The sequence below is a fragment of the Nelumbo nucifera genome, chromosome 3 (genome assembly GCF_055504915.1).
Source record: "Nelumbo nucifera cultivar China Antique chromosome 3, China Antique-T2T, whole genome shotgun sequence".
In the NCBI taxonomy this organism is placed as follows: domain Eukaryota; kingdom Viridiplantae; phylum Streptophyta; class Magnoliopsida; order Proteales; family Nelumbonaceae; genus Nelumbo; species Nelumbo nucifera.
Window position 1 is genome coordinate 33,124,075 of NC_142651.1, and position 26,756 is coordinate 33,150,830.

The following is a 26,756-nucleotide window of genomic DNA, read 5'->3' on the forward strand; positions in this document are numbered from 1 at the left end:
ATCAAGAAGGGAGCAATTGCATGATGCAATGCTAAAATTGTGGGCTGACAATGTATGAGAATGTGGCTTCAAGTCTGAGTGCAGTCATATTGTGCATAAAATGCTGGAAGTTAGGTCCATATCCATTCTACCCTCCCAAGACCCTGGATAGCTGGGACCAACATTTGGCACTGGTCTTCTTTTCATTGTATTAAAACAGGGCTATTCAATGTGGTTTACTTTCCCTCTTTTCTGCAAAACCCAAAATTATATTGCCTTGATTTTTGGGTAAGGCTAATACTAACGTTTTCTTACTGTCCTCCCCCTTCTCTGTGCTTGTCATAAGATATGTAATGCTGAAATAAAATGGGAAAGTGCAATAATAAGCTTGCTATGCATTTCTTTGTTTGGGGGGAGGGGTTCACATATTTGCTTGCCCTTTCCCATTTGCAGATTTTATACATGTAGAGTTATGCTGATATTTGTGCGTTTAAGAAATTATTCTGTCATATATTCAAGAAGGTTGGTTAGTCTTGTGAAAAATAAAAGGGAGAGCGAAAATTGCAAATGCAAAACCTTTTGATTTTTCAGTATTTCCTTATCTAACTTGATTTATCTTTTCTAGATTCTAGACCTTGTACCGATCCTTACTTATCAGTATTTCCAAGAGAAGCTTCCAGTTACTTTGTCATATGCTCAGGCTTCTGTTCTACTCTGCATGGGCTTGCAGTGCCAAACTGTCACATATATTGAGGTCTGCAACTATTCTGATCCATTGATATTTACTTTACCATTCTTTGCTAGTAAACTGTATTGACTTGAGTTGCTCCTTAGAGAGTGATGCGTGCTTAATGATTTTGAAAAAGTGAATGAGTGCAGAAAAAGTGTGTGTGTGTGTGTGTGTTCAATTTGAGGGGATGCCAACTTAAGCTAAAGGTGAAATCATGTTATCAACATATTGGATGAGATACTTGTGTTTACATCCGTGCTGTTGATTCTAATAAATGGATGATGTCCACATTTGCATATTAGTGGCAGTGTTGGTATCCATATCTGGACATCTTAGGGTTCCTGATCACTGTGGAATGCATTTCTCTATTATGATTGTATGTAGTTAGTTCCATGAAAACAACTGAAATGACTCAAGACCTTTTCTCCATTTGATTTTACAGGGAGCAATGAAGTTAGAAAGGCAACAAATATTATCACTGTTTATAAAAGTTATGAAAAAGTTCCACAAGTATCTCTTCAGTATTGCATCTGAGGAGATCCATGCAAACCTACCTCGAATAAAAGAAGTAAGGAACAACCATGAAGACTTTTATTATGTTTCTCTAGTTAATACTTTTCTTTCTTTGTTGTTTACCAACTAAGTGATTATGGTCATAAAATCTCTCTTTTCCATTCAACAACTTGGAGATCTGAAGAATAGTTAGTCTGGGTGCTTCCTGCATCATTCTTGCTTTTGTTCCAGCATGCTGTTTCTTTATTCTTTTCCTTGATTTTTGTTTTTTCTAGGTGTCGCCCTGATGTGAATGTCTTCAATATTGTGTTCTTAGTATTTGAAAGCATCTAATTTCATGGAGAAATATCAAAATTTATATACTCTTTACTCTGTGCTGAAACAAGTTTTATGACATTCACATTCTAGTGTTGAGTTATTTTAACTTTTGATTTTAGAAGGTGTTGAGGCAGGCTGAATTAGAACTTTGACTATCCATTAAACTGGTTGAAATCATTTCATGATCTGTGCTCAATGCTCATTTAGAACCACTGTTGCCATATTGAACTAGTTCTTCCTACTACAAGAGTTGTCTTGTACTCTTGTTTGTTTTCCCAAAATCATAAACAATGCCATTTTATTTGTTTTTCCTGAAATCATAGAAGGTGTCAATTTGCTGGGCAGTTCAGGGATTTTGGGCTGGCCCGTCCGAGCCAGTACTGGCTATTTGCCTGCCTTATTTTGTATGTAAATAACACCATAACCTACAACTTGAGTTATTGCATGCTTCCTTATAGCATGATATGTATTTGTGTGCTAAACATATGACTGGAGCAGGTATTGATATGTTTGGCACAACTTGAGTTATTGCATGCTTCCTTATAGCATGATATTTATTTGTGTGCTAAACATATGACTGGAGCAGGTCTTGATATGTTTGGCACAGCTTCTTCTGGGCTTGGCCAAAATTCCATTCTTTCCCTGCTGGACAGGCCGTGAATTGCCACCCCTAAGTTCTATACTTCAGCACTTTATTATCAAAATAAAAAAAAGAAACCTTCTGTACTAAATCCTTGCTCTTAGATGGTGCGTAGGATGGGAATCATACTTATTGTTTTGGGGATAAACACTAAAACCTCTCCACTTTCATCCTTATTCACTATGGAGGTGTTCAAGGAGTTTTTCAGTAGATGATATTTGTCAGACATTGGGGAACAGTAGATGCTGCTGCTTCCATGAGATCTTCTATGCTTCTAGAAATGTAGTGGCCACCTATTCAGGACAGAATCAAGATGAATTTTGATGGCAGTAATCCAGTTACTTCTGGGATTAGGGAGTGTTGAGAGATTGGTCAAGCTGATTCACTAAGTGCAGAAATTCAGCACTGCTACAGAGGTAGATATGAGCAACGAAGTTGAGAATCAGGAAATTGGTGAGTAAGGTGATTCCCAGTTAGTGATAGGTGGCTGATGAGCAACAGCTTTGGTGCATGGACTCGTAGGCAAGCTTCAAAGGAAATTGGATGCATTGCAAGTGAGATTGAGATTTCACTCAGTTGGGTTAAATGATCAACAAATAAATTGGCTGATGCTTCGGTTAAATTCATTGTAAGATTTTAGGCTTGGCTAGTTGTGTCTATCCAGAATTGTGGAATTCAATTGTATCTGTTATATTCTATGATTTAATAAATTTTCTTGTTATTGATAAAAAGGGAGAACATAGATTTTGATAACCTCACCTATAGGCCTTGTTCTTTTTTCGTTGTCACTTACCTGGGTAAATGCACTTATTCGGGAAAGTGTTTCCTGAGAAGCACTTCTTGGATAAGTGCACTTACCAGTGTTCTTTTATTTCCCAGGTAAAGTTATACAATGGCCATTTTATCAATAAAAGTGTCATTATTGAAGGGGCATTGTTGTCCTTTCATGCGTTAACAATTTTCCACACGGACTGGAAAGTTATTTACCCAAGTTTCTGGAGGGTATTACTTACCCAGGTAAATGAGCTGTTCAGTAATTGCTCTTTCCATGGGACCCACTAATACCGGAATGTTGGTTTTTTTTCTTGTCCATGGGGCCCACCATCTTACCCGCCCCCATTTACCCTAAAATGAATGTCCCCATTGTGTTAAGTAGGAACACTATTAGATTTCAAAAAAAAAATGGCATGTGAGATTACATGCGAATGGCGAGCGACATGCTAACATGGAGATGGTTTTTGCATTTCCACATCAGCCAACATGGGAGTTTAACAAGCTGACCTGATAGATTGTGGTATAAAAAGGGAAAATCTCTCTATTTTCTCCCTAGCAAGGTGATTTGCAAGGGAGGTCCCGGGTCTAGGAACCCATTTGAACAAGTTCATCCTTGATGCACAGGTGTTATTGCTTCCTCTATGATGCTTTGTTTACTTTCTACTCTTCATCTGAGCCATGTTGGGTAAAATATGCTTATTTATTTGTATGTGGAACATTGTAGTATACCCTAGACTGAATTCTGGATCAACAACCAATATTATGAGTTCTAATTAATTCCTTTTCAATTTGTAAAATTTTCATCACAGGTTGTGATGGAACCTCACAGTGTATCCGTTGATGATGATCTGAATGATGCAGCAAAACAAGTCAAGGTATGCTTGGTGTTATCTAAACCATTTTCCAGTCTATTGGTATCTTCATCATTCTTTTCTTGTGGAAGTTTCAAACTTACTTGAGATCATATTCTTAGGACAAGATGAAAGCCGAAACAGAGGATTTGTTGAATCCAGAATTTTTGCAGCAGTATGCCATTGTGGACAGAGAAGATGATTTTGAGAATGCTCTGCAAAATGGAGCAGGGAAGATATCTTCAAGTGGTCTCATTAGTGTGAAGTCCAGTAAGAATAAGGTTGGGAAACATGGAAAACTTTCAGAAAATAATAAGGATACCAAAAAAAGAGGAAAGGGTGATGGTGGATTCAAATCGAATAAAAAGAAGAAATCATGAACACCTGTCAGACATTCTGCTGCCCGAAGACAAATGATCCAGAAGTTACGGTTGCATTCATGGCATAACATATAGTATTTTTAGTAAGAACAATTAATGCCAGAGCCAGAGGTAAATACCAAAAAAATGTCGCGAGGGAAACTAGTGGTTGCTGAGGGGCAATGTTTAGGCTATTATTATTAAATTAGTTAACTATAACAGAGCCCAGTTTTGGTGCTAGGGTACTCTGCCATTATGTTTTGCCCCCGTCTTTGTTGATAGTCCACATTCACATCAATGTAATTTTCCTTTTTAATTTATTTGATGTATTAAATCCCCTGTTTTTGTTTTTTTTTTTTTCCAAAAAACTTTGCTACTCAAAAGTCTCAAATGGGTTATATTTTATTATTTTCTACCATGTAACATGTAAAGGTTTAACTCGAGCTAAACTTTTAAGGCTAAATTGTTTAAACCTCCCCTATGGTTTTAGAAATGCATGAACCTTCCCCTGAACTTTGGAATCTCCAAAAACCTCCTTCCACATTTTGGGTAAATTAGACAAGTTGAACCCTTTTATTTGACGTTAAAAACTGATCTGAAAATGGTGATATCATAGTTTTGAACATTTTAAAATGCTTATTTTGCCCATGGATTGTAGTAGAATAACTATTGACATAATCACATAATACCCCCAAAAGCCAATGCTTGGAATTCTGACTACTCGTTTAGCTGAGCATTTCGTTGGCTGCTTTCAATCTTGAAATCGTGGTTCCTCGAGACTTTGAATCGGAATTTGGGATCGGTTATTCCTTCGGACCCCCAACACCAGGAACACAATCTCCAAGCAGGGCAAGAATTGCCGTAAGAATAGGAACCTCAATATGGCCGCCGAGGAGGATGAAGCCAGCCGTAACTTGGAGGGGCATCAGCCATAGATTGTAGTTGAAGCATCCTTAGGTGAAAGTGATATGATTTCATTGTTCTTCAGAGGGTAACTGTAGCCTTCAGTACTTCACCATAGGGAATTCAGGGAAAAATCTATGGTGCATGAATTGCATTGTGAAGCACAAATAGTGACTAGGGAAAAATCTATGGTAATTGTACCATGTGAAATGTAAACTAATGGAAAGTAAACCATGTAATGTATTTAATATGATTGAATCTTAATTTAAAGTGATGCAAATATTTGTTAATGCACTAGTTGGACTCTGCATCCAAAGCTACAAAATCTTTTGTAGTATAATTTGACATGTTCATCAAATTGTCAAGAGGGATTCTTTTTAATTTTGAAAATATTTTAATAAGGTGAATGATTAACTTTAATATTATTTTTTATTATTAGTATATTTATTACTTTGAGCAATATATAATTTTTTGTATTAATACTTGATTATGTGAGTAGCTTTATTAATATTTTATTATTTTAATATGAAAGAAATAAGAGCAAACAATAAATTTTGTTTGGGTCATGGCTGAGTTGGCCCTGCAAGACACGTGGCCGCCCAACTATCGCCCTGCCACGTCAACTTAGCTTGGCCACATTGGCATAGCTTGGCCACGTTGACCTAGCTCGACCACATCGGCATAGCTCGGCCGAGCTATGTTATCACTGTGGTCAGAGCTATGTTATCACTGTGGCCCTCCATCTTATCCTTCCAGCCACGTTAACTACATGTCACATGGATGAACACGACTACGAATAAGGAGGAATAAGGAAGACGACTCCGTTGGGGAACGAGACTCTATTCCGAAAACCTCGGCGGCTAACCTCATCCTGACAACCCCGAAAGTCCAATCTGACTAGGACATGGATCTTCGACTATAAAAAGGTACTTCATGCTCGAGGTAAGGGACCCCTAACTTCTAACACCCATATTGCTACTTAGCTCGGACCAACATCCTTATAGCTCGGCCCGACCATCTACCACCTCCTATTGACTTGAGCATCAGAGTACTTACCCGGGGATAACTCTTCGGGCCTCTGACTTCTTCCTCGATTATAGGTCTTTAAGCGCGGCCTCGTCCTTGTAGCTCGGCCCTGCCCTGCTAGCAAGGAACTATCTGGTTTCTCTTCTCAATTTATGCACCACCTCGGATTGAGTAGCATCAGACTGGCGTCGTCTGTGGGAAACGCACAAGATGCCCAAGAACCAGCCCGGACGATCAACAGGCCGATCACCAATGCAAGAAAAAATCAACAAGATCTTCAAAATGATGCAGAACCTAGGATCCGTGACACCGCCTAGCAAGATTGTCCCCCCTTATGCGCCGACGCGTACGAAGGATGATCCTCATCTTGAGGACCCCAAAGCGCGTCGAGCAGACAAGGGCATACCGCAGTCCAACCAAGAAAGGAAAGATACAACAAGAAGGTCGGCCCTCTCCGCCTGCTCTCATAGCAGGACGCACCAAACCAAGTAGATCCAACCCTAACCTAGTATTCCTCCCTGCCTCCACGCTCAATAGCATCGTGGGAGTAACTAGAAACCCAGTTCCGTGCTCAGTTCACAGCGAGTCAAAAGCATTGGAAGACCTCGACCAGCCTCATACTGGTGTGATAGAGGAAAAACGAGTCCCTCAGGGACTATTTGGCAAGATTCAGCAAGGAAGCACTACAGGTCAGGAACCTGAACCAGTTCGTGGCTGTCACCGCTATTCAACATGGCCTCTGCCCATCCCCATTCAACTTCTCCATCTCCAAGAACCCTCTGCAAACCCTAGTTGGGCTGATGAGTCATGCTCAGATGTATATCAACGTAGAAGAAGCATAGACACAACTATGGGATGAGGAAGAGAGGCCCGACAAGAGGAGAGATACTGAGGAGCGAAAGTTAGAAAGATCAGATCGGCACCATAAGAGGCAAGACCGCCGACCCGACTACAGACCACGAACACCCCTGCCGACTTATCGGAACTTCACGCCACTCAATATGTTGCGGTCTGAAGTCCTGATGCAAATCTGCAACCTTAACTACGTTCGTTGGCCCGAGAAGATGAAAACGCAAAGCAACAAAAGGAACCATGACAAGTATTGTGAGTTCCATAGAGATCATGGCCACGATAGGAAAATTGCTTCGACCCGCGCAACCACCTTGAAGACCTAATCAGGTGCGGATACCTCGGTGGGTTCATCAAGAGTGAGAAGCCGACACAGAAGGAACATCGCACGGAGGATGCTCGACCGCCGCCCCGAGCTCCCCCTACTGGTGTGATCGACGTCATATCAAGTGGAATCACCGCATGAGGGGAGAGTAGCTCAAGGCGCAACAAATATGCGCGACTGTGCGAAATCAACAACCGGGGGCACAAGAAGAAGTGCGGTCAATCTATCACATTCACTGGTGATGACCTCTGGGGGGGTTCAGACCCCACACGACGATGCCTTGGTAATCACAACCGAGATGGCCAACCGCGAGAAAGAGTGCCTCACCCTTTGAAAAGCTCGGCATCAACAAAGAGTGCCTCACCCTCGTCAACACTCCCCTAATGGGATTCTCTGGGGAGTCCCTCCTGCCCACTGGGAGAATAACCCTTCCCCTACTGATTGGAGACGATGACATTACTACGATGACCATAGTGGACTTCATTGTGGTTCGTTGCCCCTCTTCGTACAACGCCATCCTCGATAGGCCGATCCTTAATGCTCTACAAGCTGCGGTCTCCACATTCCATCTCGCCACGAACTTCCCCATCGAATATGGGATAAGGGTAGCACGTGGAGATCAAAGAACTACGCGATGGTGCTACTTGCTCTCCTACCGAGGACCACGCCTGGCCGCAGAAACACTGATGACAAAAGCTTATGACTTAAGGGACGAGGTGAGGACATAGCACGACCAAACTGTTGAAGACCTCATCCAGGTGCTGCTTAACAAAGAAGACCCTAAGAGGACAATCCTGGTCGGTTCTCTCCTAAATGACCGCCTCTGAGAACAACTTGTACAGCTACGGAGGGACCACACCGACGTATTTGCCTGGTTGGTGGCAGATATGCCGGGGATCGACCCTGAAGTCATCACACACCGTTAGAACACTGACCCCCACTACCGACCTATTAAATAGATGAAGAGGAGCTTCGCAACAGAACGGTGGCAAGTGATTGCAGACAAAGTACAAAAGTTACTCGACGCCGACTTCATTCGGGAGGTCAAGTACCCCGACTGGCTAGCCAAAGTGGTAATGGTGAAAAACCCAATGGGAAGTGGAGGATATGTATCGATTTCACTGACCTAAACAAAGCCTGCCCCAAAGACAGTTTTCCTCTACCAAGGATCGACCAACTTGTCGACGCAACGGCAGGCCATGAACTCCTAAGCTTTATGGATGCCTTCTCAGGGTACAATTAGATTCGAATGCATCCTGATGACCAGGAGAAAACAACTTTTATCACTGACCATAGCTTATATTGCTACAAGGTGATGCCCTTCGGCCTCAAGAACGCCTACGCCACTTACCAACTGCTGGTGAATGAGGTGTTCAAAGATCAGCTCGGCCGAAACGTAGAGGCATACGTCGACAACATGCTAGTGAAGAGCAAAAAGGCCGAGCAGCACCTTGCCGACCTAAAGGAAGTCTTCAGTACCCTTAGGAAGTATAAGATGAAGCTGAACTCGACCAAATGTTCTTTCAGGGTCGGCTCGGGTAAATTCCTGGGGTTCATGGTGACACAAAGGGGGATTGAGGCAAATCCAGAGAAGATATAGGCCATCCTCGACATGCAGTCGCCCCGAACCCACAAAGATGCGCAACGACTCACCGATAGAATAGACGCCCTTAGCAGGTTCATGTCCAAATCTACGAACCGGTGTCCGCCCTTCTTCAAAGCCCTCAAACAACTAAAGGACTTCCAATGGACCAAGGATGTGAGTCCTTTCAAGAACTGAAGCGATACCTAAGCTCGCTGCCTCTCCTCACCAAGCCGAGCCAAGGGATAAGCTATTGCTTTACCTCTCGGCCAGGAATGAGATCGTCAGCTCGGTACTGGTCAAGGAGGAAGACCAGGTACAAAGGCCGATCTACTACACCAACAAAGTCCTCGGTGGCACAGAAACCCGGTACTCCAACTTGAAGAAAATGGCTTTGGCTCTGGTCACCTTGGCCAGAAAGCTCAGACCATACTTTCAGGGCCACTAAATTCGAGTGCTCACCGACCAGCCACTTAAACAAGTCCTCCAAAGGCTGGAAGCATCTGGTCACTTGATCAAATGGAGCATGGAGTTGAGTGAGTTTGACATCGAATATGCACCCCGACTTGCGATCAAAGCTCAGTCCCTAGTCGACTTCATTGCCAAATGCACATTCACTATCGAGGATCCTGCCCCACCGTCGCAAGTATGGACCCTGCATGTGGATGGCTCATCCAATCAGCAAGGCAGCGGAGCTAACCTTATTCTCCTCAGCCCAAATGACACCGTGCTAGAGCATGCCCTCAGGTTTGAGTTTAAAGCATCCAACAACGAAGCTGAGTATGGGGCTTTGATCGCCAGGCTACGCCTCGCCCTAGACCTAGGAGCTCAGAGAGTAGAAGCCTTTAGTGATTCTCAGCTGGTAGTCAACCAGATCCACGAATAATTTGAGACGAGAACGCCCACGATGGCAAACTACCTATAGAAGGTCCAGGAGCTCATCCCTCGAATTGAGCACTTCAACAGCCAGCAGATTCCTCGAGCCGAGAACATACGAGCCGGCGTGCTATCCAAATTAGCCAGCTCCTTGAGAACCGACCTCGGTAAGATAGCACAGTTGGACACTCTGGCCCAGCTGAGCATCGTGCAAACAGATCTCCTCATCCTCCCGGTACAACACGACCCATCCTGGATGGACCCCATAGCACAATACCTCCGAGAAGGCACACTTCCAGAAGATCGGACAAAAGCAAAGAAACTCCATCACAAATCAGCCCGGTATTGCCTTATCCAAGGTTAGCTCTACCGCCGCTCACACACTCTCCCCTACCTGTAATGTCTCTCCCCATCCAAGGCAGACTATGTCCTGAGGGAGATCCACGAAGGTATTTGCAGAGACCATCCTGGCGCACGCACCCTGGCACACAAGGCACTCCGATAAGGTTATTTTTGGCCAACGATGAAGCAAGATGCATCCCAGCTAATCCAGAGATGCGATAATTGATAGCAACACTCCAATCTCCATCACCAGCCTGTAGTTCCCCTGAAGCCAATCACCAGCCCATGGCCATTCGCGATGGGGGATGGACATCCTTGGCCCCTCCCCCACTGTGGTTGCTTAGAAAAAAGTTTCTCCTGGTGGCGGTGGACTACTTCACCAAACGGGTGGAAGCTGAAGCTTTGGCACGCATTACTACGCATAATGCCTGGAAATTTTTCTAGAAAAGTATTGTTTATCGATTCGATATTCTGCACATCCTCATCACAGATAACGGGATGCAGTTCACCGATCGAAAGTTTGAGGCCCTCTGCTTCGACCTGAAGATCGACCATTGGACCATGACAGTACATTGACCCCAGAGCAATGAGTAGCCGAGGTGACCAACCGAACCTTGTTACATGGCCTGAAGACTTGGATAGACCAGGCCAAGGGGAGGTGGGCCGAGGAATTGCCAAGCATACTCTGGGCATATAGGACTACTCTGCGGACAGCCACCGGTGAGACACCCTTCAGCTTGACCTACGGAGTTGAAGCTATGGTTCCTGTAGAGATTGGCTCTCCCACCCTCTGGATCGAGCTCTTCGATGAAGGCCAAAATGATGAGGACCTCCGCGCAGAGTTAGACCTGATCGAGGAAGCCTGCAACCGAGCATATGTCAGGATGGTAGCACAACAACAGAGGATGGAGAAGTACTACGGCACTAAAGTTAGCAGACGCGAGTTCAAGATAGGTGACCTCGTCCTCCATCATAGTGTCCGCGCCTGGAGAAGGAAAGTTCGGACCAAACTGGGAAAGGCAGTACAGAGTCACCAAGGTTCTTGGTCCGGGCACCTACAGGCTCAAAGACCTGGATGGCCGACCAATATTGAGAAGTTGGAACACAGGAAACCTTCGGATGTGCTATCAATGATTCAGTATTAATAAAGAGCACCTTGTTCAAGCAAAATGTTGAGCACCTGACACACCACATGCGCGCACACCACATTGAACACACACGCCACTACACAACCATGCTACACGACCACGCTACACGACCACACATGTGTAGCTCGGTATAACCCATTGACTCGACTGAGCTTTGAACGGCCTGAGCCCACAACGCACAGCTCGACAGTGTATTACCGACCTACCTGACTCAGCTAACCTCCGAACAGCCTGAGCCCACAACGCATAACTCGGCAGCGCATCACCGACCTACCTGACTTAGCTGACCTTTGAACGGCCTGAGCTTAAAGCGGAGAAGAACGGCCCCGCCCCTCAGGGTCCGAGGACGGTCAACCAAACTCAGCTCGCCTACCGACTAAGTCGGCCAGAGCTAGCCGAGCAACGGCTAGCCCTCAAAGGGCCCCAAAGGCTCCCGAGACCAGAAACTGAGCATCCCAAAGACGAGAGCTCAAAATGCACTCCCGCTTCACCAGTCGGAGGCTAAAGATCTCGGCCAAACCAAACCTTGGCCAAGGCAAGGCCAAGGAAATGAAAATAAAATATATAAGTTGCACACAAGTTTGGAACAAGAAAATTTCATTAAGTTAAAGCAACCAGTACATTAGGCGAAAGCTGGGCATACCGAGCCATTACAAGAGCAACAAAAAGAAAAGGAAGGGACCCATGGTAGTTCAATCAACGGAAGGGAAGTTGGTGGCCTCGCCATCCCCATCTTCATCAGCGTCGTCGCCTCCACCTTCCTCACCAACAAGCTCATTTGATGCCGGGGGGGTTTCATCGTCATAGGCTTCCCAAGTCTGCGCAACATTGGCTAGCTCGGGACAGTGGCGCAGCGCTCTCCGCCGAAAGACGTTAAACCTGCTTCATAGGAAGCCAAAGCATATTGATCCATGTTCTGCCGAAGTTCCACTAAGTTCTTGTGCTGCGCCACCGCCTCCTCGGCGACCTCTTGCTTCAGTCGTTCCCTCTTTTCCTTGAGTTTGGTGATCTCGTGCTTCAAACCATGGACCAACTCTACTTTCTTGGCCAACCCCACGCATCAGGCCGCCGAGCATCAGCATCTCCAAACATGTATACATAGTTATGTCTATCTTGTGGATCATGCTCAGAGCTGACCTTTCCTCCTAAGTAAGCGCCGAGCATTGAGGTTGGGGCACTCTCGTTCTTGGCTCCTGTAGCATGGCCGAGAAGGGGAGAACCCCAGGACAGTGGACAAAGAAAAAAGTCTCCTTCCAGTGCTTCATAGAAGAAGGAGCCCTGACCAACACTTTGACGTTCTTCTTAGTTGAGAAATAGTAATAGCCATGCTGGTGAGGTTTGAGCTGAAGAAGGAAGCTCACCATACCCAGGGTCAACTCGATATCACGCACGGCACAGTAGGACAGAAGGCCGATCAAAAACCTAAAGGAGTTCGGAATCAACTGCACTGGCAGTACTTAGAATCATGCAAGTACCTCGGAAACCCCTTTGTTTAGAGGGAACCTCAACCTGGCTTCCAGATTGTTCTTGTATACACAAAGTTTGTTGGGCCGAGCATCGGTTTCCATCTCACCGTGCTACGGGCACCTCATTCGGAAATCCTCGGGGATGTCAAACATAGCTCGGATCCGAGCCATATCCTCGACGTCCAACGCACAAGGTGTGGTCCCAAACCAGCGACCAGCCCGCAACGGAAGCTCGACTTCTACACTAGAGGGACCAACCTCGGCATCCTCGAAAACCCCAACATCGGACTCGTAATCGGACCCACTAGAACCATAAGAGCTAGAAGCGGAAGAAGAATGGGAAGACGAGGAAGACATCTTATCGAGATTGAAGCCAAGGAATAAAAATAAAGCATCGAGCAATGATGACAACACCCTGTCGAGCTTTCCCAACAACTCTTCTCGCAAATGGCAAAGGGGGAATGCCCCTCCACCCATTCTTATAGCCCACAGGGACGCGAATCAACGCCAGATCTACGGTAGAGATCAAGTGCTGTCCTGACAAAATTCGGGAAGACCAACAGACGCAACTATTACTGCATGCGCAAAGCATTGGAAATCAAAGCAATGACTTTGACAATCTACGGCCAGGGCATTAATTGCTTCGGTCCACCTCGCAGCAGCGGTCCAACCACCGATGCAGGTGCTTGAGGTTCGCCCAGGCCCACCGGGTCAACCAGTTCCCCTGATTTCCTCGAGACGCCCAACAGAAAAGGAGGCCTCGCTCTGTCCCAACCGAGCATCCCACTCTTTGACTTCAGAACTGGGAGAATGGTGCTCGGATCACAAAATTTCAAGTACAAGTTCCTTGGCCGAAGAGCATACCCCCAACTTTGAAGCTCGACAAACCACAATCGAACATCATAATAGCTCGGCACCGGTGAAACCCTCAACTTCAAAGCTCGACAAACCACAACTGGCCATCATAATGGCTCAACACCAGCGAGACCCTCAACTTCAAAACTCGACAAACCACAACCGAACATCACAACAAACTAACACTTGGAGGCCCTCGAACATCACAACAACCTCGTCACTTGGGGGCCCTCGAACATCACAACAAAGGTTGAAGCTTCAAACATCTAATTTGACCAAAAGACGAACGCTTATGAGGAAAGAAATTAAACAGTAGAATTTGAAAAGCCCCAATTAATGGGTGTAAATGATGGGATTAATATTGGAGCATTAATTTAAATTTCAATATAATTATAAAAAAATAGTTTGAATTTGAATTCCAAAAGTAAATGATTTGCATCTATGTATCAGTCTATATTGGCTGATTCAAACTCAATACATTAGATACAAAGTTACAATTTAAAAACCGACAATAGGAGGAAATGGAATGACATCAATATTGGTCCCTTTCACTCGTGCCACGTGCCGTTTGCCTTGAAAACCAAAACATACTATGTCGGGCATATTGTATCCATAGTTCGATACAAGATTGCCTGGGAAAATACTTAAATCTGTGGTTGTTGCTAGAAAGTAGAAATGAATGAGCATGACAAATCGGGTTCAGAAATGGTCTGTTTCCTTACAAGATAGCCTGGCAAGTATAATCACTTATCCATTTCTTTAGCGATCAAAAAATCTAGTTCATGACTCATGGGCTTATACCTAAGTGTAGGTGCACGTTATAAACAAAAAGTATATTGCAACTCTTAAACATGCAGTTGCTCTAAACCACTCATTAAGAAATCAAATGGTAGTCACTATCAGGTGTGTCAATTGAACTGGATTTGGCCCAATCTGATTCAGTCCAATATGCGTCCACTAGGAGTAAATTTAATCCAATTCAATGAATATTTTAAACCATTTTGGATCCATCCAATTTATTGACTGGACCGTCCAATCTGTTCAAATTTATTTTAATTTAGATTGATTCTAATCCAAACCTGAACACCTATATTCTTCTATCAATGGACCAGATAATGGCTCAATACAACCCAATATAATATAAATTCATTGCAAATGCCGAATGGACCAGGTCAAATCCAATCCAACAAATTCTTTGGACCATCAAGTCTGGATTGATCCAATTCAATGTCTTGTTTCCAATCCCCCAAATCCATTGATACCCCTAGTCATTACTTACTACTACTCACTACAGTCGGGAATCACGTGTCGGAGATTCCATCAAGCTACACTTAAACACTAACGCCAAATTCTTTGGAACAAATGATAAGAGTCCTGATCTGCTTCAACGTGGTTGTTTATCCCGTAGTGTAGACTCTGGACAACTCACTCAGTCGATTGGAGAAATGGCAAAACCATCAGAAAAAACATAATATAAACAACCTGTTGCCCAAGCTCACCAGTCACCACTGTAAGTCTGTAACGACAATGGAGAAAATGGAACATCAATTAATATCTCATAATTCACCCATACCAACTTGTTGATTGTTAGTTTATTTTTCTATTTAACCTTCTCATCTGGAGGTCAAGCATTCTTTTCTTGCAAACTCCAATCAAATTGAGATGCGACACATTTCTTAACAAAAGGAATTGATAGTTCTGAAATGAAATTGTGCAAAATGGTGCCTTCGGTCAACTCCAGTATCAGATGAAGTTTCGGATGTCCAATGACTTGACGTCAACCATTTCCTCGTCCTTGAACTCCTCCCTAGAATAGGACAGAAATCAATGTTCAAATAACAAACTAAACAACAAATCTACATACACGGTGGTAATAGATGCAAACATAGTATGATAAGTAATCAATGTGAGTATTCAATTGAAATCAGTCGATCAGGATAACATGGGGCTTATAAAAAGTAAACTGGCTGTGAATGCACTGGCAACATACCGTTTCTTCTGAGTTTCCATAGCTTCAAGGGCATCTTTCTTCAGCTCCTCCAACTGCCCTTTAGCAATTTTAAGTTCCAACTGTTCCTCATACTTTGGCAAATCTTCCCTCCGAATGCCAAGCCTAATTATATTGATTAGTACAGAAAGAACAGTAAAACAATCTACAACCATTCTCTTCTATATCCCAGAAACTTAGGAAGCAACAAAAAGACATCGGACATGATCATTAGTATGATACCTTTTTTTTTTTATGGAATAGTAATATCATCCCTTCATAATTATCAAGGGCACAAGGCTATATTAGGTGTCTTTTTTCTTTTCTTTTTTTTTTTTTTTTTTGACAAATAAGTCTGGTCTATGCTACCATGTGTTATATTTTTAATTTCCTATTTTTGTATTAAAAAACCAAAGAAGCTAATAATAATCAATTTTGCATATCATGACATTTAAAACATTATACCATTGAATTTTTTTACTTGCCAATATCACTTTTAACCATCCCTTTTTGCCTTGCCAACGCATCAGCCAAACTGTTGGCTTATCTACTTGCCAAAAACCAAAGAAAGAAAAAATGTTGGCTGATCTGTGTCCAGTTGTAAACTGTTATTAGCTCTCCAGCTAAAAACTTCACTTCCTTGATAATGTCTATTCCCAAGTGCTCATAATGTTGTTCCTTCACCATCCCACCACTACCTTTGAATCCTCTTTCCACAATGTTTATAGCTTTTGGATTTTGGCATTCTCCATCTTTATGCCATGGTATCAGAAAACATTAAATTTAAGCAAATACGTTGAATCTTAGCAAGTTTACATTACAGGTCATGATGCAGCAGTGCCAAGAGAACTTGGAAGTGCACATATATTAAAGGTAAAAACCATCATCATCATCATCATCATCATCATCATCATCATCATCATGTCATTGTTGTCAATGTTCAAGCAAAAAAAGTGGATTTATCCATAATATTCCTGGTTTGCAATTCTATTTTTATCCAAGATCATCATTAGTGCATTAGGCATGGCATGTATTAATTTAAATCCTTCCTTTAAAACATAAGGGGAAAAATTATAACAATACCAAATTCACTATAGGCAGGGGTGATCGTTCTTGGCCCGACCCAACCCACAAATTTCCGGGCCTGGGCCCCAAGTTTTTGTGTGCAAGCCTGGCCTGCATCAAGCCTGGAAAATTTTGGGCTGGACTTGGGCCCAACACTTCAAGCCCAACCTGGCCCTGGCCAAGCCCACAATAAAAATATATAATTATAACATTATATTATATATGTTATATATGCAATTATATTTTATTTTATCTTTTATTAAATTTTTATTATTTTATTTTTTTGATAAGTAAATAAAAATGTTTATTACCATATGATTTACATACTTGAGTTGGCTCAAATGAGGCCCGTGCCTAGGAGGACAATTTACATACTTGAGCTGGTTCAAATGAGTACCGTGCCTTTTTTTGTGCGTAGGCCCAATTTACCATGGGCTTGTTCCATTTTTTTTGCATATATTACATTTTATTTAATTTAAAATGAAAAATTTAAATAATTAAAGTTTTATTATTGGATGTCATAGGTCTAAACTCATTTCTCATTAGGCCGAGAAAGCCCATAAGCCTGGCCCAGGCTTGTGTAGGGCCGAGCTTGGGCTTGCAAACTAGGCCTGGGGTGCAGGCCAGGCCGGGCCTGGGCCTAGGCTAAAGCACTTATTATTAGAGCTAAACCTGGCCTGGGCCCGGCCCGGCCCATGATCACCTCTAACTATAGGTACAAATCTGAACCTCAACAAGTTAAATTATGCCACAAGAACCATTAAATGGGTCAACTAGTAGGGTTCAAATTCTGGAGTGAAACTTACTTCTTATTTATTTTATCAAATTCGGCTATAAGAAGAGCCATCCCCTTCTTGTCAGACCTTAGAAGTGGCTTCTTAATTTCATTCTCAACTTTCTCCAACGCATCCATCATCATATCCTCTGCACCAAGGTCATCAGTGAGGCCTCTCCTGCAAAAAATGTTTAAATAAGACATTAGGTACAACCTTTTTTTCCCTTCTTTTCCTTTTGCTTTTTATGGATCAATTACATAAAATAAAACTAGTATGTAAGAAGTAATGAATTAGGTTTCATTGCAAGCCATATATAGGTGATGCCAACCAGCAGGAAAGAGAAAAATAGATCAAGAAGAAAATAGAAAGAAGAAAGAGAGAAAGCACTAAGAATTAATGTGGTTCGGCTCGGTAGCCTACATCCATGGGAAGAGAGAAAAATATCCACTATGGGAACAAGAAATACATGACTAAACTCTCTACAGACTCACAAGAAAATATCCACTCCCACTCAACCCTAATCTCACACAACCAATGGCTTAAATAAGCAAAAGATCCAATTATATCAGAATTTCACATAGGCTCCTCTTCCTCCCATATATACATAAAGTTCCCAAAATTTATCAACACTACAAATACCCTGCAACCTCCAATAGGTGAGAGATGCATAATTGAGTAGTTCCTTTACTAATAAATACATTATACATCATCAAATAGGAAAGCAGAAATTGGCACTTTATCTTCAACTTTCATATGTAAATTAAATAATTCAGGCTAAATTTACAAATCAAGAACATTAATGCTGAAAACCCAAGTTAAGAAGGGCCAAACCAGCATTAACAAATCAAATGGATAACCGGAAACAAAAGTGAGGGGGAATGTAAGCACATACTTGATTCGTATCTCCTTCAATGTCAACAGATATGTTCGAGCATCTGGAATACCTTGCGTGCGTGTCTGAATTGTGTATTGAATCCGTTGGGATTCTGAGAACAAATCTGCCCTGCATGTTGGACATGGAAAGGCATGCAAATGTTTCACTGGTACAATATTCGCAAGGGAAAATTGCATATTGTCTAATGCATTAATACTTAGTACCAAAATAAGTGAATTGACTTGCAGCATATTGGTTGAGAAGACACCTATGAACACTTTGCTCCTTATTGTAACAAAGCCATAAGAAGACACCTTGACAATTCCCCATGTTATGCTCCCCACCCTATATTCATGGAAGAAATTTTGGCCCCAAAGATCTTGTTACATGTTCAAAACAAGCACTTTCTATGGGCCAAGTGTTAAATTAAAGCATCTGCTGCATAAATTTGGAGCAACAGGGTTAAACTTATTCCCCGTAAGCTCCCTTTTGAAGGACAAAAAGTATTTATGAACATAGAAAAAACTGGTCCATAAAATTGCTGATACCAGTTCCATAATCACTGTGTACCGGATAACCCAAGCTCTGGGATGATTAAAGCTATAGAGTCTAGATCAATGGGAGTGACCAACATCATATATAGAGTATTCATGAGCATACGTCAATCATATCTAATGAAGATTTCTGGTATTTATGTACACAAAAGATTCCAAATGCAAATGAAAATGCTTACTTTTCTCTTACAGTCTTCATGACCTTTGCATACTGAGCAACCGCAGCTGGATCATCTGGATTTATTGTTATCTTCTCCTTCCGAAGTACACCCAGGGCTGTATCAAATTTCTTCTTAACCTCCAAGAAGATATTCTTCAACATCTCTTTTAGGCAAGACACATGTATACAAGTCAGGAAAACAGATCATAGAGAGGCCGGTAAGGAAAATAAGAAGAAAAACACAAATGTCACTCACCATCTCCCTTGAGGGCTGGAGGTGCTGCTTCTTTGGCAAAGAAACGGACTGGAACAACATGCTCCTGTTTTAGAATTATCTGACCGGAATACAACTACAAAAGCACAATAATGTGATGAGACAGAGCAAGTAACTAGGAAAGGAAACTAATGAAGAAGGAAGCACAACTTCAAAGAGTTAGTGGGATGTGAATTTAAATATCAAGAGCTTCATCCAAAGAGAGTAATAATAGCATACTAGAAATGGGACACTGGATACTGGCTATGGACAAGTTAAAAGTTTCATCTGAGGCTTAATGCTGCCTAAGAACATGTCAATCTTTCAATAGAAAAAAGGACAAAAAAGAGAAGAAAAATCAGAACTCGGTAATTCTTTAAGGATTGCAGAAATTGACATGAGTTTTTTCATGTTTACTGCCTATTGCTATATTTTACATGGTTGAATGAGTTCAAGTTCATGTGGGGGCATTCTCATAATTTGACAAAGAGAATATGCCTTGATAAGGTGGAATGGCAAAACAGGATTTATGCAGCTGATCTCCTATCATTGGGACAATGCTCTTTTGATTTTTGAGTTGCATAATTGTAGTTGAGTTGAACAGTGGACACAAGCAAGCATCCCATAGTACATAATTAAGCATCATCTACTGAAATGAAAGCACAAATGCCTAATAACCTCAAGAAATTGGCCAAGTTAAAGATTCACAAGTTTATCCTTTTTTTTGAATAATTTTACATGTTTATCTTCTTACTACAACTTTTGTTTATGGGCTGTATTTCTTCCAATTGCTGATATCACCATACCTTCCATTTGGATTTAGTATTTCCATCTGAAGACTTTGGAAACAGCCTCTTTGTAGGTGCAGGAGCAAGGTTGTGCACACCTGTCCCTCCCCAGATCCTGCATTGGCAGGAGCCTTGTGCACTGGTCTGCCCTTATTTCCTCCACCTGAAGACTTCTAAGCATTCTAATTTGAATGTAATGAAACATTTTATGCATATGGTGCTCAGATGATGAAATGATTGTAATCATCTTTTGCAATTTGTTTTCCACCATACTAGAGATGGGAGAATTATTGTAGGCTAAATGATTAAAAGGACCAGGAGAAGGTCAAGTATTTTAATTGAAGATGTAGGAAAGGAAAAAAGGACTATGATTTAACAGAAGCTTTTTTTAATCTTTTCAGGCATTTTGTTGAAAAATAACTGAAAAAAGAAGAAAGCATTATTTTTTTTCAGTAATTGATAGGTAAAATCAATTGTGTTAGTATATAATAGGGGAACGATTTGTTTAGTACCCTGAAGCTTAGGGTTTACTAAGAAAATAATAGGTAAGAATCAATTGTTTTAGTATTAAGTTATACTGCATCCATGATCCACCATTCTTATACTCTTCAAATACCAAAACAAGTAGACTTGTCATGTAGATCACAAAAATCTTAATTGAAATCATTGCATGAAAAGGTGAGATTCGCTATCACTTACTGATCTCTTGTCCATTTGTTACTTGCATCTGGGTTTGTTCTTTTTCTATTTGGGTGCAGGTGGAATGTTGTGGAGAAGCATTAGGGCTGTGGTAATTTAAATAATTTGGGAAGAAGAAATCCAAGAATTTTCAACGACATAGAAAGGAGCCAGGAGGCATTAATTGAGTGCATTATTGCCAGAGTAGCTCATTGGGCCAAGACCATGGATATATTCTAATTTTTCTCAAAAAAAATGACATCATTAGGAAGTGAGGACAAGCAGAAAGTACTTCATCTAAAAATACTGCAGTCTACAGGACTTGGATGCCACTAGAAAGAGGGTGATATTGTAGGGGCAACCTGGGGATTTCAGGAGTGGAAGGGGGGAGCTTTTAGAAACGAGGAAGGTGATATTGTTGCTTTGTTTTTGGATCCAATAGGAGTGGGAAACTCCCTAAGGGCTGAAGTTATGGCAGTCATGGAAGGTGTTCAAAGGGCAAAAGAAATGAATATGGGGAAGTTGATTATTGGAGGAGATTCAAAATTGGTAGTTGGGTAGTTCTAAAATAGAGAGGCTGCATTGTGGTGCTATGGAAATGAAGCAAAAAAGTTCATGTGGTTAACTAGAGATATGGAGTTGAGGGTTTCTTGGATCCCAAGGAAAGATAATAGCTTGGCGGGTGCTCTAGCAAAGCAAGGGGGAAAGGGAACAAATGTTTTGGGTACAATTGTAACTCAATTGTAAGAATAATTAAAGGACACTCAGGGGGTAAAGGTAAGACTCCTTATCTCCATAAGAGAGTTTGTACATATATAGCACAATCTCTTTTTATTAATACAATTCTAACAGTTACTAATAAAAAAATATTGAAATCATTGCATGGAACTAATGTAAATAAAGTCATATGGCTTTCAGAATTCAAACCAAGAGGCTAGTCAAGGCAACAATAAGAATCAAGTGTCGGCCAAAGTCACAACGAATGAATGCAGGAAATGGTCCTGTATCTTTAAACCCCATGGAGAGGAAAATTCAATTAACCATGAAAAAAACAATAAGACTTTCTTCACAGGTCCAACTAAGAAGTCATCAAGATGCATCAGAAAGCTATTTTCCACAATGCCCAACTGCTATGTCTAAATCTTTCTACATGATTTCAATGCTTTGGGGAAAAAAGAATGTATAAATAACTTAATTAAAACTCTTTTAGCCAAACAATTCTTTAATTTTTTGATGATTAAAGAGTCCTCTTTAGTACTTAAGGGTATTACATCGAATGACAGAATGGAAAATCTGAATTTAGATTTGTTTGCTTCCAATAGTTTCCATCTATGTTACCTAGATATGATTAGGACACGGATTGAACAGGGTTTTGGATATGGAATTTACACTAAAAATGTAAGTTATCTGATACAATATGACACCTATGTACAAGTATCTGGGTACCATAGGTTTCCATCACCATGAGACCTTCAGGTGTTTGTGGAAACCCCCATAGAAGGTTTTAAGAAACCTCCACTACAAAGGTGAAGAGGGTCTCATGATCCCATTCATCCTTCACCAGCAATGCTTTGGTTGTTGAAGGACCACAACAAGAAAAAAATGATGATGAATGAAGTAATAGGGATAGAAGAATGTTTATGGTCAACTATTTTATCTGATCTCAAGGAGCTATAGAAAAACTTCCAAATCTTTATAATGATAATTGAGTATGATCTTTAATGGACCCTATAACTACATAATTCTATATTTTTGTAGGGAGAGGGGAGCTTCCCAAATACATTTGATGAAATGAAATCATGCTTCCTTCTATTACAAACCAAATTACCAATATAAAAGGTTGGTTGAAAAATCTTTTTTTTTTTTTTGATTAATTTGAAAAAACCATTTCATTTGAGTGGAATCTTTTAATCAGCTCCAATTCCCATGGGAATTAAAGGAACATTTAAAGATGGAATAGGAGATCAGTATCAATTGAATGAATTGATCTTGGTGATTCAAAAGGAAAAAGGGGGATAATATGAAACGAAGGCATATTTAGAAATTACCAAATCAAACAACAAAGATGGTTCAAACAAATTCAAGTGGAAGCCATCTAGTAAATCAATGAGATGATAATTGGAGCACTTAAAAATAAAATGACTGAAACAAGATTAATTCCAATTGGAGTGCTCAATGTATTTTAAAGGAGTACATTGAAACAACAAACAAAGAATACCAAGCTCTTTTCAAACCTTCAAGGGACAACAACAGACAACAAAAGAAAATTTGATCAATTTGGAAAGGAAAGAAGAGTTTCAATTTAACATTTTGGCTCATCAGACGGGGAACAGAGTATTAAGGACATCAATGAAACATCAGTCCATTACAAGTGGCCTTACAATGCAATACTTTTCTTATGCTAATAACTGGAGGTAATGAAAGTGTTATCATGCAGGACACCAATGCCTCATGTAAAGAATGGTGAGATGATATTATAACTGCAAGTTCAATCTCAAGCTCAATTACAATCTATAATTACATAGCAACGAACAGAAGTTTCTCCCACGTATCACTATCTTACCAGAAGAATGAAGTTAGAACTGGATTTTTTCCATACATTTTAATCAAATTCCATTTTATTTGCACTAGACAAATCTACCAACAGCATTTTCCACCGAAGCTGATCAACATTTTCCAAGTAAACATAATCCAACACTTGTTGATTCACCAAAGCAGAAAGGGAAAATAAAATTTATTATCCAGAAAAATGAACTCAAACCCTAAAAAGTAAAAAGCAATTGCCGATCATTCACATATTCCAGTATCAACCAACGGCATATACGATCAATCTGCTACGACTAAATACCCAAATTCTATGTTTTCTCGTGGGGTAATCCTTCAAATTACGCTCAGAATCTCGTGAAGAAAAAAAATTAAACAATAAGAAGGAGAAGAACAGGAAGAAGCTGAAATAATGAATGCAGGGTCTGAAGTGGATACCTGTTTAGATCTGGATAGAAGACGAGAGGTGAATGCCATGACTGGAGCTTCTCTCGGTTGACGTTGATCTTCTGTTAGGATCCTAGGTTTGGGCGCGACAAGTTAACGAGACCTCTTTTGGTGGAGTTAGTGAGCGAAACCGTGCAAGCGAGGTATCGCTCTCGCTCTGAACCTCACGGAATTACAAATTCCTAAATTTGCTGATGGAACGTTACGTCGCTCTCAAATTCCCGGAGCCGGAGCGGGCCGAGCGGCTCTTTGATAATGATAACAGCTGAAATGGCTGAACTCAATTACTTATTATTGCCATGCAGCTGTGGCCCGTTTGGGAGGGGCTGAGCTGAACATTAATGCTAAGCTTGTTCAGCTGCTTTGAGAAGCTCTGCTTTGACTTTGAGGAGTTCATGGGACGGACGGGGCTTTGCACGTACGATAAGAGCAATAGCCTAGGCCCGGGCCCAGCTTGGCCCAGGTTTGATTTCGGGCCATTGTCTTTTATATATATAATATCTTATATTAAAAATAATATGTATACAAATTTATTTTATACATTATATAATACATAATATTATATATATATATATATATATATATATATATATATATATATATATATATATATCTTACCCATTTATAAAAAAGAAAAAGGGATGAATCGTCCAATACCCTGATTTTATATTTCTAATCCTACCCCTCCATGATTTTATATTTCCAATCCTATCCCCTCTTAAAATGCTTGAAAATATTATTAATATTTATTATTAAATAAATAAATAATTTATTAATAATATTAAATTTAATATTTCTGAAAATAAATACAAATAATTAATTATAAATAAATTAGTATTAATATTTATCAATTATTTCTAAAAATTTTACTAGTTGATTGTTGGTAAAAGATATTGAAATAATTACATTTCTAATCTAAAAATTATAATTGTGATTTCATATAATTATAAATTATTGACAGTTTGGTGTAGTTTTTGGAAATTATGGATAGTTTATTGATTATTCAATAGATTACTGAAATTATTGAAAATTTATTGATTATTCAACCAATAAACAATAATTGATTATTCAGAAAATTAGCATAATTCTCGTTATTACATTTTCAGAAAATTATTGATTAATTTTAATTGAAAATAACAGATAAGTTAGTGCAATTTTGGAATTTTATGACATTTTTTAATTTTTGGAATATTAAGGAAAATTAATTTAATTATTGAAAGTTTTATTATTATCAATGTAATTATAATTATTAAACTAAAATAATTGTTAGTGTAGTTTAACTAATTCCTTTTTTCATAATCTCAAATAGTAATTCCTATTATCTAATATTTTTGAAAATTTAATAATAGAAAAAACTGTGAATCTTGATTTAAAATAATAATTATTGTTACACAATTAACAATTTTCCATTTTGTATCAATTCCAATAATGTAATTATTAAATTACACACGTTTCCATTATTTGAAAATAATAATTACTACAGAATTATAAATTACAATAAAATCTGTTATTTGAAATTACTGTAATTACAGTAATTTTGAAATACAGAAATTCCAGTAATAATTATTAGTGTAATAATTACAGTTTGTTTCAAAATAATTTTATTACACTAATAAATCTTATTGGAATTTTATTGTAATAATTCAATTACAATAATTATTTTAATGAAAATTTTATTTCTAATTACAGATTTGTTTTTCATATTAACTTTATTACAGAAATAATTATCTTTGAAATTTTAGTGTAAATTATTATTTTACGGAAATTTATAACAATAATTATTCTTGGAATTTTATTGCTGATAAAAATTACAGTAATAATTATCATTGGAATTTACATTTTCAGAAATTTATTAATGTAATTTTATTATTAGTGTAATAATAATTATTAAGTTACATTAATTATTATAGTAAAATTTTTTATTTTGAAAATACTGTAATTACAGTAATTTTGAAAGAACTGTAATTCCAATAATAATTATTAGTGTAGTTAAATTAATTACTTTTTCAAAATAATTATTACACTAATAATTATTATTGGAATTTTGGTGTAGTAATTAAATAGAGTAATCATTATAATAAATATTTTACTATAGTTACAATTTCGTAAAATCAATTTTATTACACTAACCACTAAATTGTGTTATTTTCAGAAAAAATACTAGAAATCAATGAATATACAAAATTTTCAACCAATAATTTCTTTATAAATGTCATTTAAAATTAATTAAAATTTATAAAATTGAAAAATAAATTCAACAATTATAGCTCTAGGAAAGAGTTGGTGGAGTTTGCAAATTGGCAAAAACATATCATAATTTTGGAGAAGAAAATAAAAAATATATATTAATGTAATTTTGGAAAATTTCTTTAAAATGTAGTAAATAATTATTGGAATATTTTGAAAATTTGGGAAATTTTATTACATTTGATAGATTTTGGAAAATTATTTAAAAATTGTGTAATTTTCATTTTAAATTATTAAAGCTAAATTAGTATTGGTAAAGTAAAACAATAATTTGAACCAATAATTACACAAATTATTTCTGTAATTAATATAAATTAGTATAATATTGAAAAATTTTAGAAAAGGAAATTATTAATTAACTTATATTGAAAAATAAAAAATAAATTAGTGTAATTTTGTAAATAATATATTTAAAAAGAAAATAAATTATTTAATATATTTAAAAAATCAATAATTTAGTATATATACTTTTGGAAATTTACCACCAGCCGACATTCACTATATCCTTTTGATCCTTTTTACCAGCAAATTAGACATTGGGTTTTCTCGTGCACCGCACGGGTCCCCTACTATATACATATACATACATACATACATACATACATACATATATATATATATATATATATATATATATATATATATATATTTAAGACAAAATAACACATATAAATATGTATATGTGTGGGTGGGCCCGAATCAGGTTTGAACACAAAACGTAGGCCTCAACATAGAATTTTAAATTGGGGTTGGGCTAGGCTTGTTAAAGCCGGGCTTAAAGGGGAGCGTATTAGCTGGAGACAAAAGTGGAACTATCTATCACAGTTGAACACGCCAGTGTTCAGTA

At 39.2% G+C, this 26,756-nt stretch overlaps 2 protein-coding genes across 2 annotated transcripts in view; one reads left to right on the forward strand and one right to left on the reverse strand.

The window, feature by feature from the left end:
• LOC104592025 (RNA cytidine acetyltransferase 2-like) overlaps nucleotides 1-4,582 on the forward strand; it is a 40,245-nt gene extending 35,663 nt beyond the window's left edge. Inside the window, exons 23-26 of the mRNA XM_010251165.3 lie at nucleotides 605-733; nucleotides 1,152-1,277; nucleotides 3,764-3,829; nucleotides 3,928-4,582. Coding sequence (XP_010249467.1) covers nucleotides 605-733; nucleotides 1,152-1,277; nucleotides 3,764-3,829; nucleotides 3,928-4,185 — 579 coding nt within the window. The 3' untranslated portion in view covers nucleotides 4,186-4,582. The remainder of the gene's footprint in view (nucleotides 1-604; nucleotides 734-1,151; nucleotides 1,278-3,763; nucleotides 3,830-3,927) is intronic.
• Nucleotides 4,583-15,064: 10,482 nt separating this feature from the next.
• On the reverse strand, nucleotides 15,065-23,925 carry LOC104592031 (putative ATP synthase 24 kDa subunit, mitochondrial). Its single transcript, XM_010251174.3, has 7 exons — nucleotides 23,654-23,925; nucleotides 19,209-19,302; nucleotides 18,972-19,116; nucleotides 18,257-18,367; nucleotides 17,395-17,541; nucleotides 15,527-15,649; nucleotides 15,065-15,343 (listed from the first exon to the last, which is right to left on the reverse strand). The coding sequence occupies exons 1-7, from the start codon at nucleotides 23,690-23,692 to the stop codon at nucleotides 15,280-15,282; spliced, it is 723 nt and encodes a 240-aa protein (XP_010249476.1). The 5' UTR covers nucleotides 23,693-23,925; the 3' UTR covers nucleotides 15,065-15,279.
• Between the last annotated feature and the right edge of the window lie 2,831 nt (nucleotides 23,926-26,756).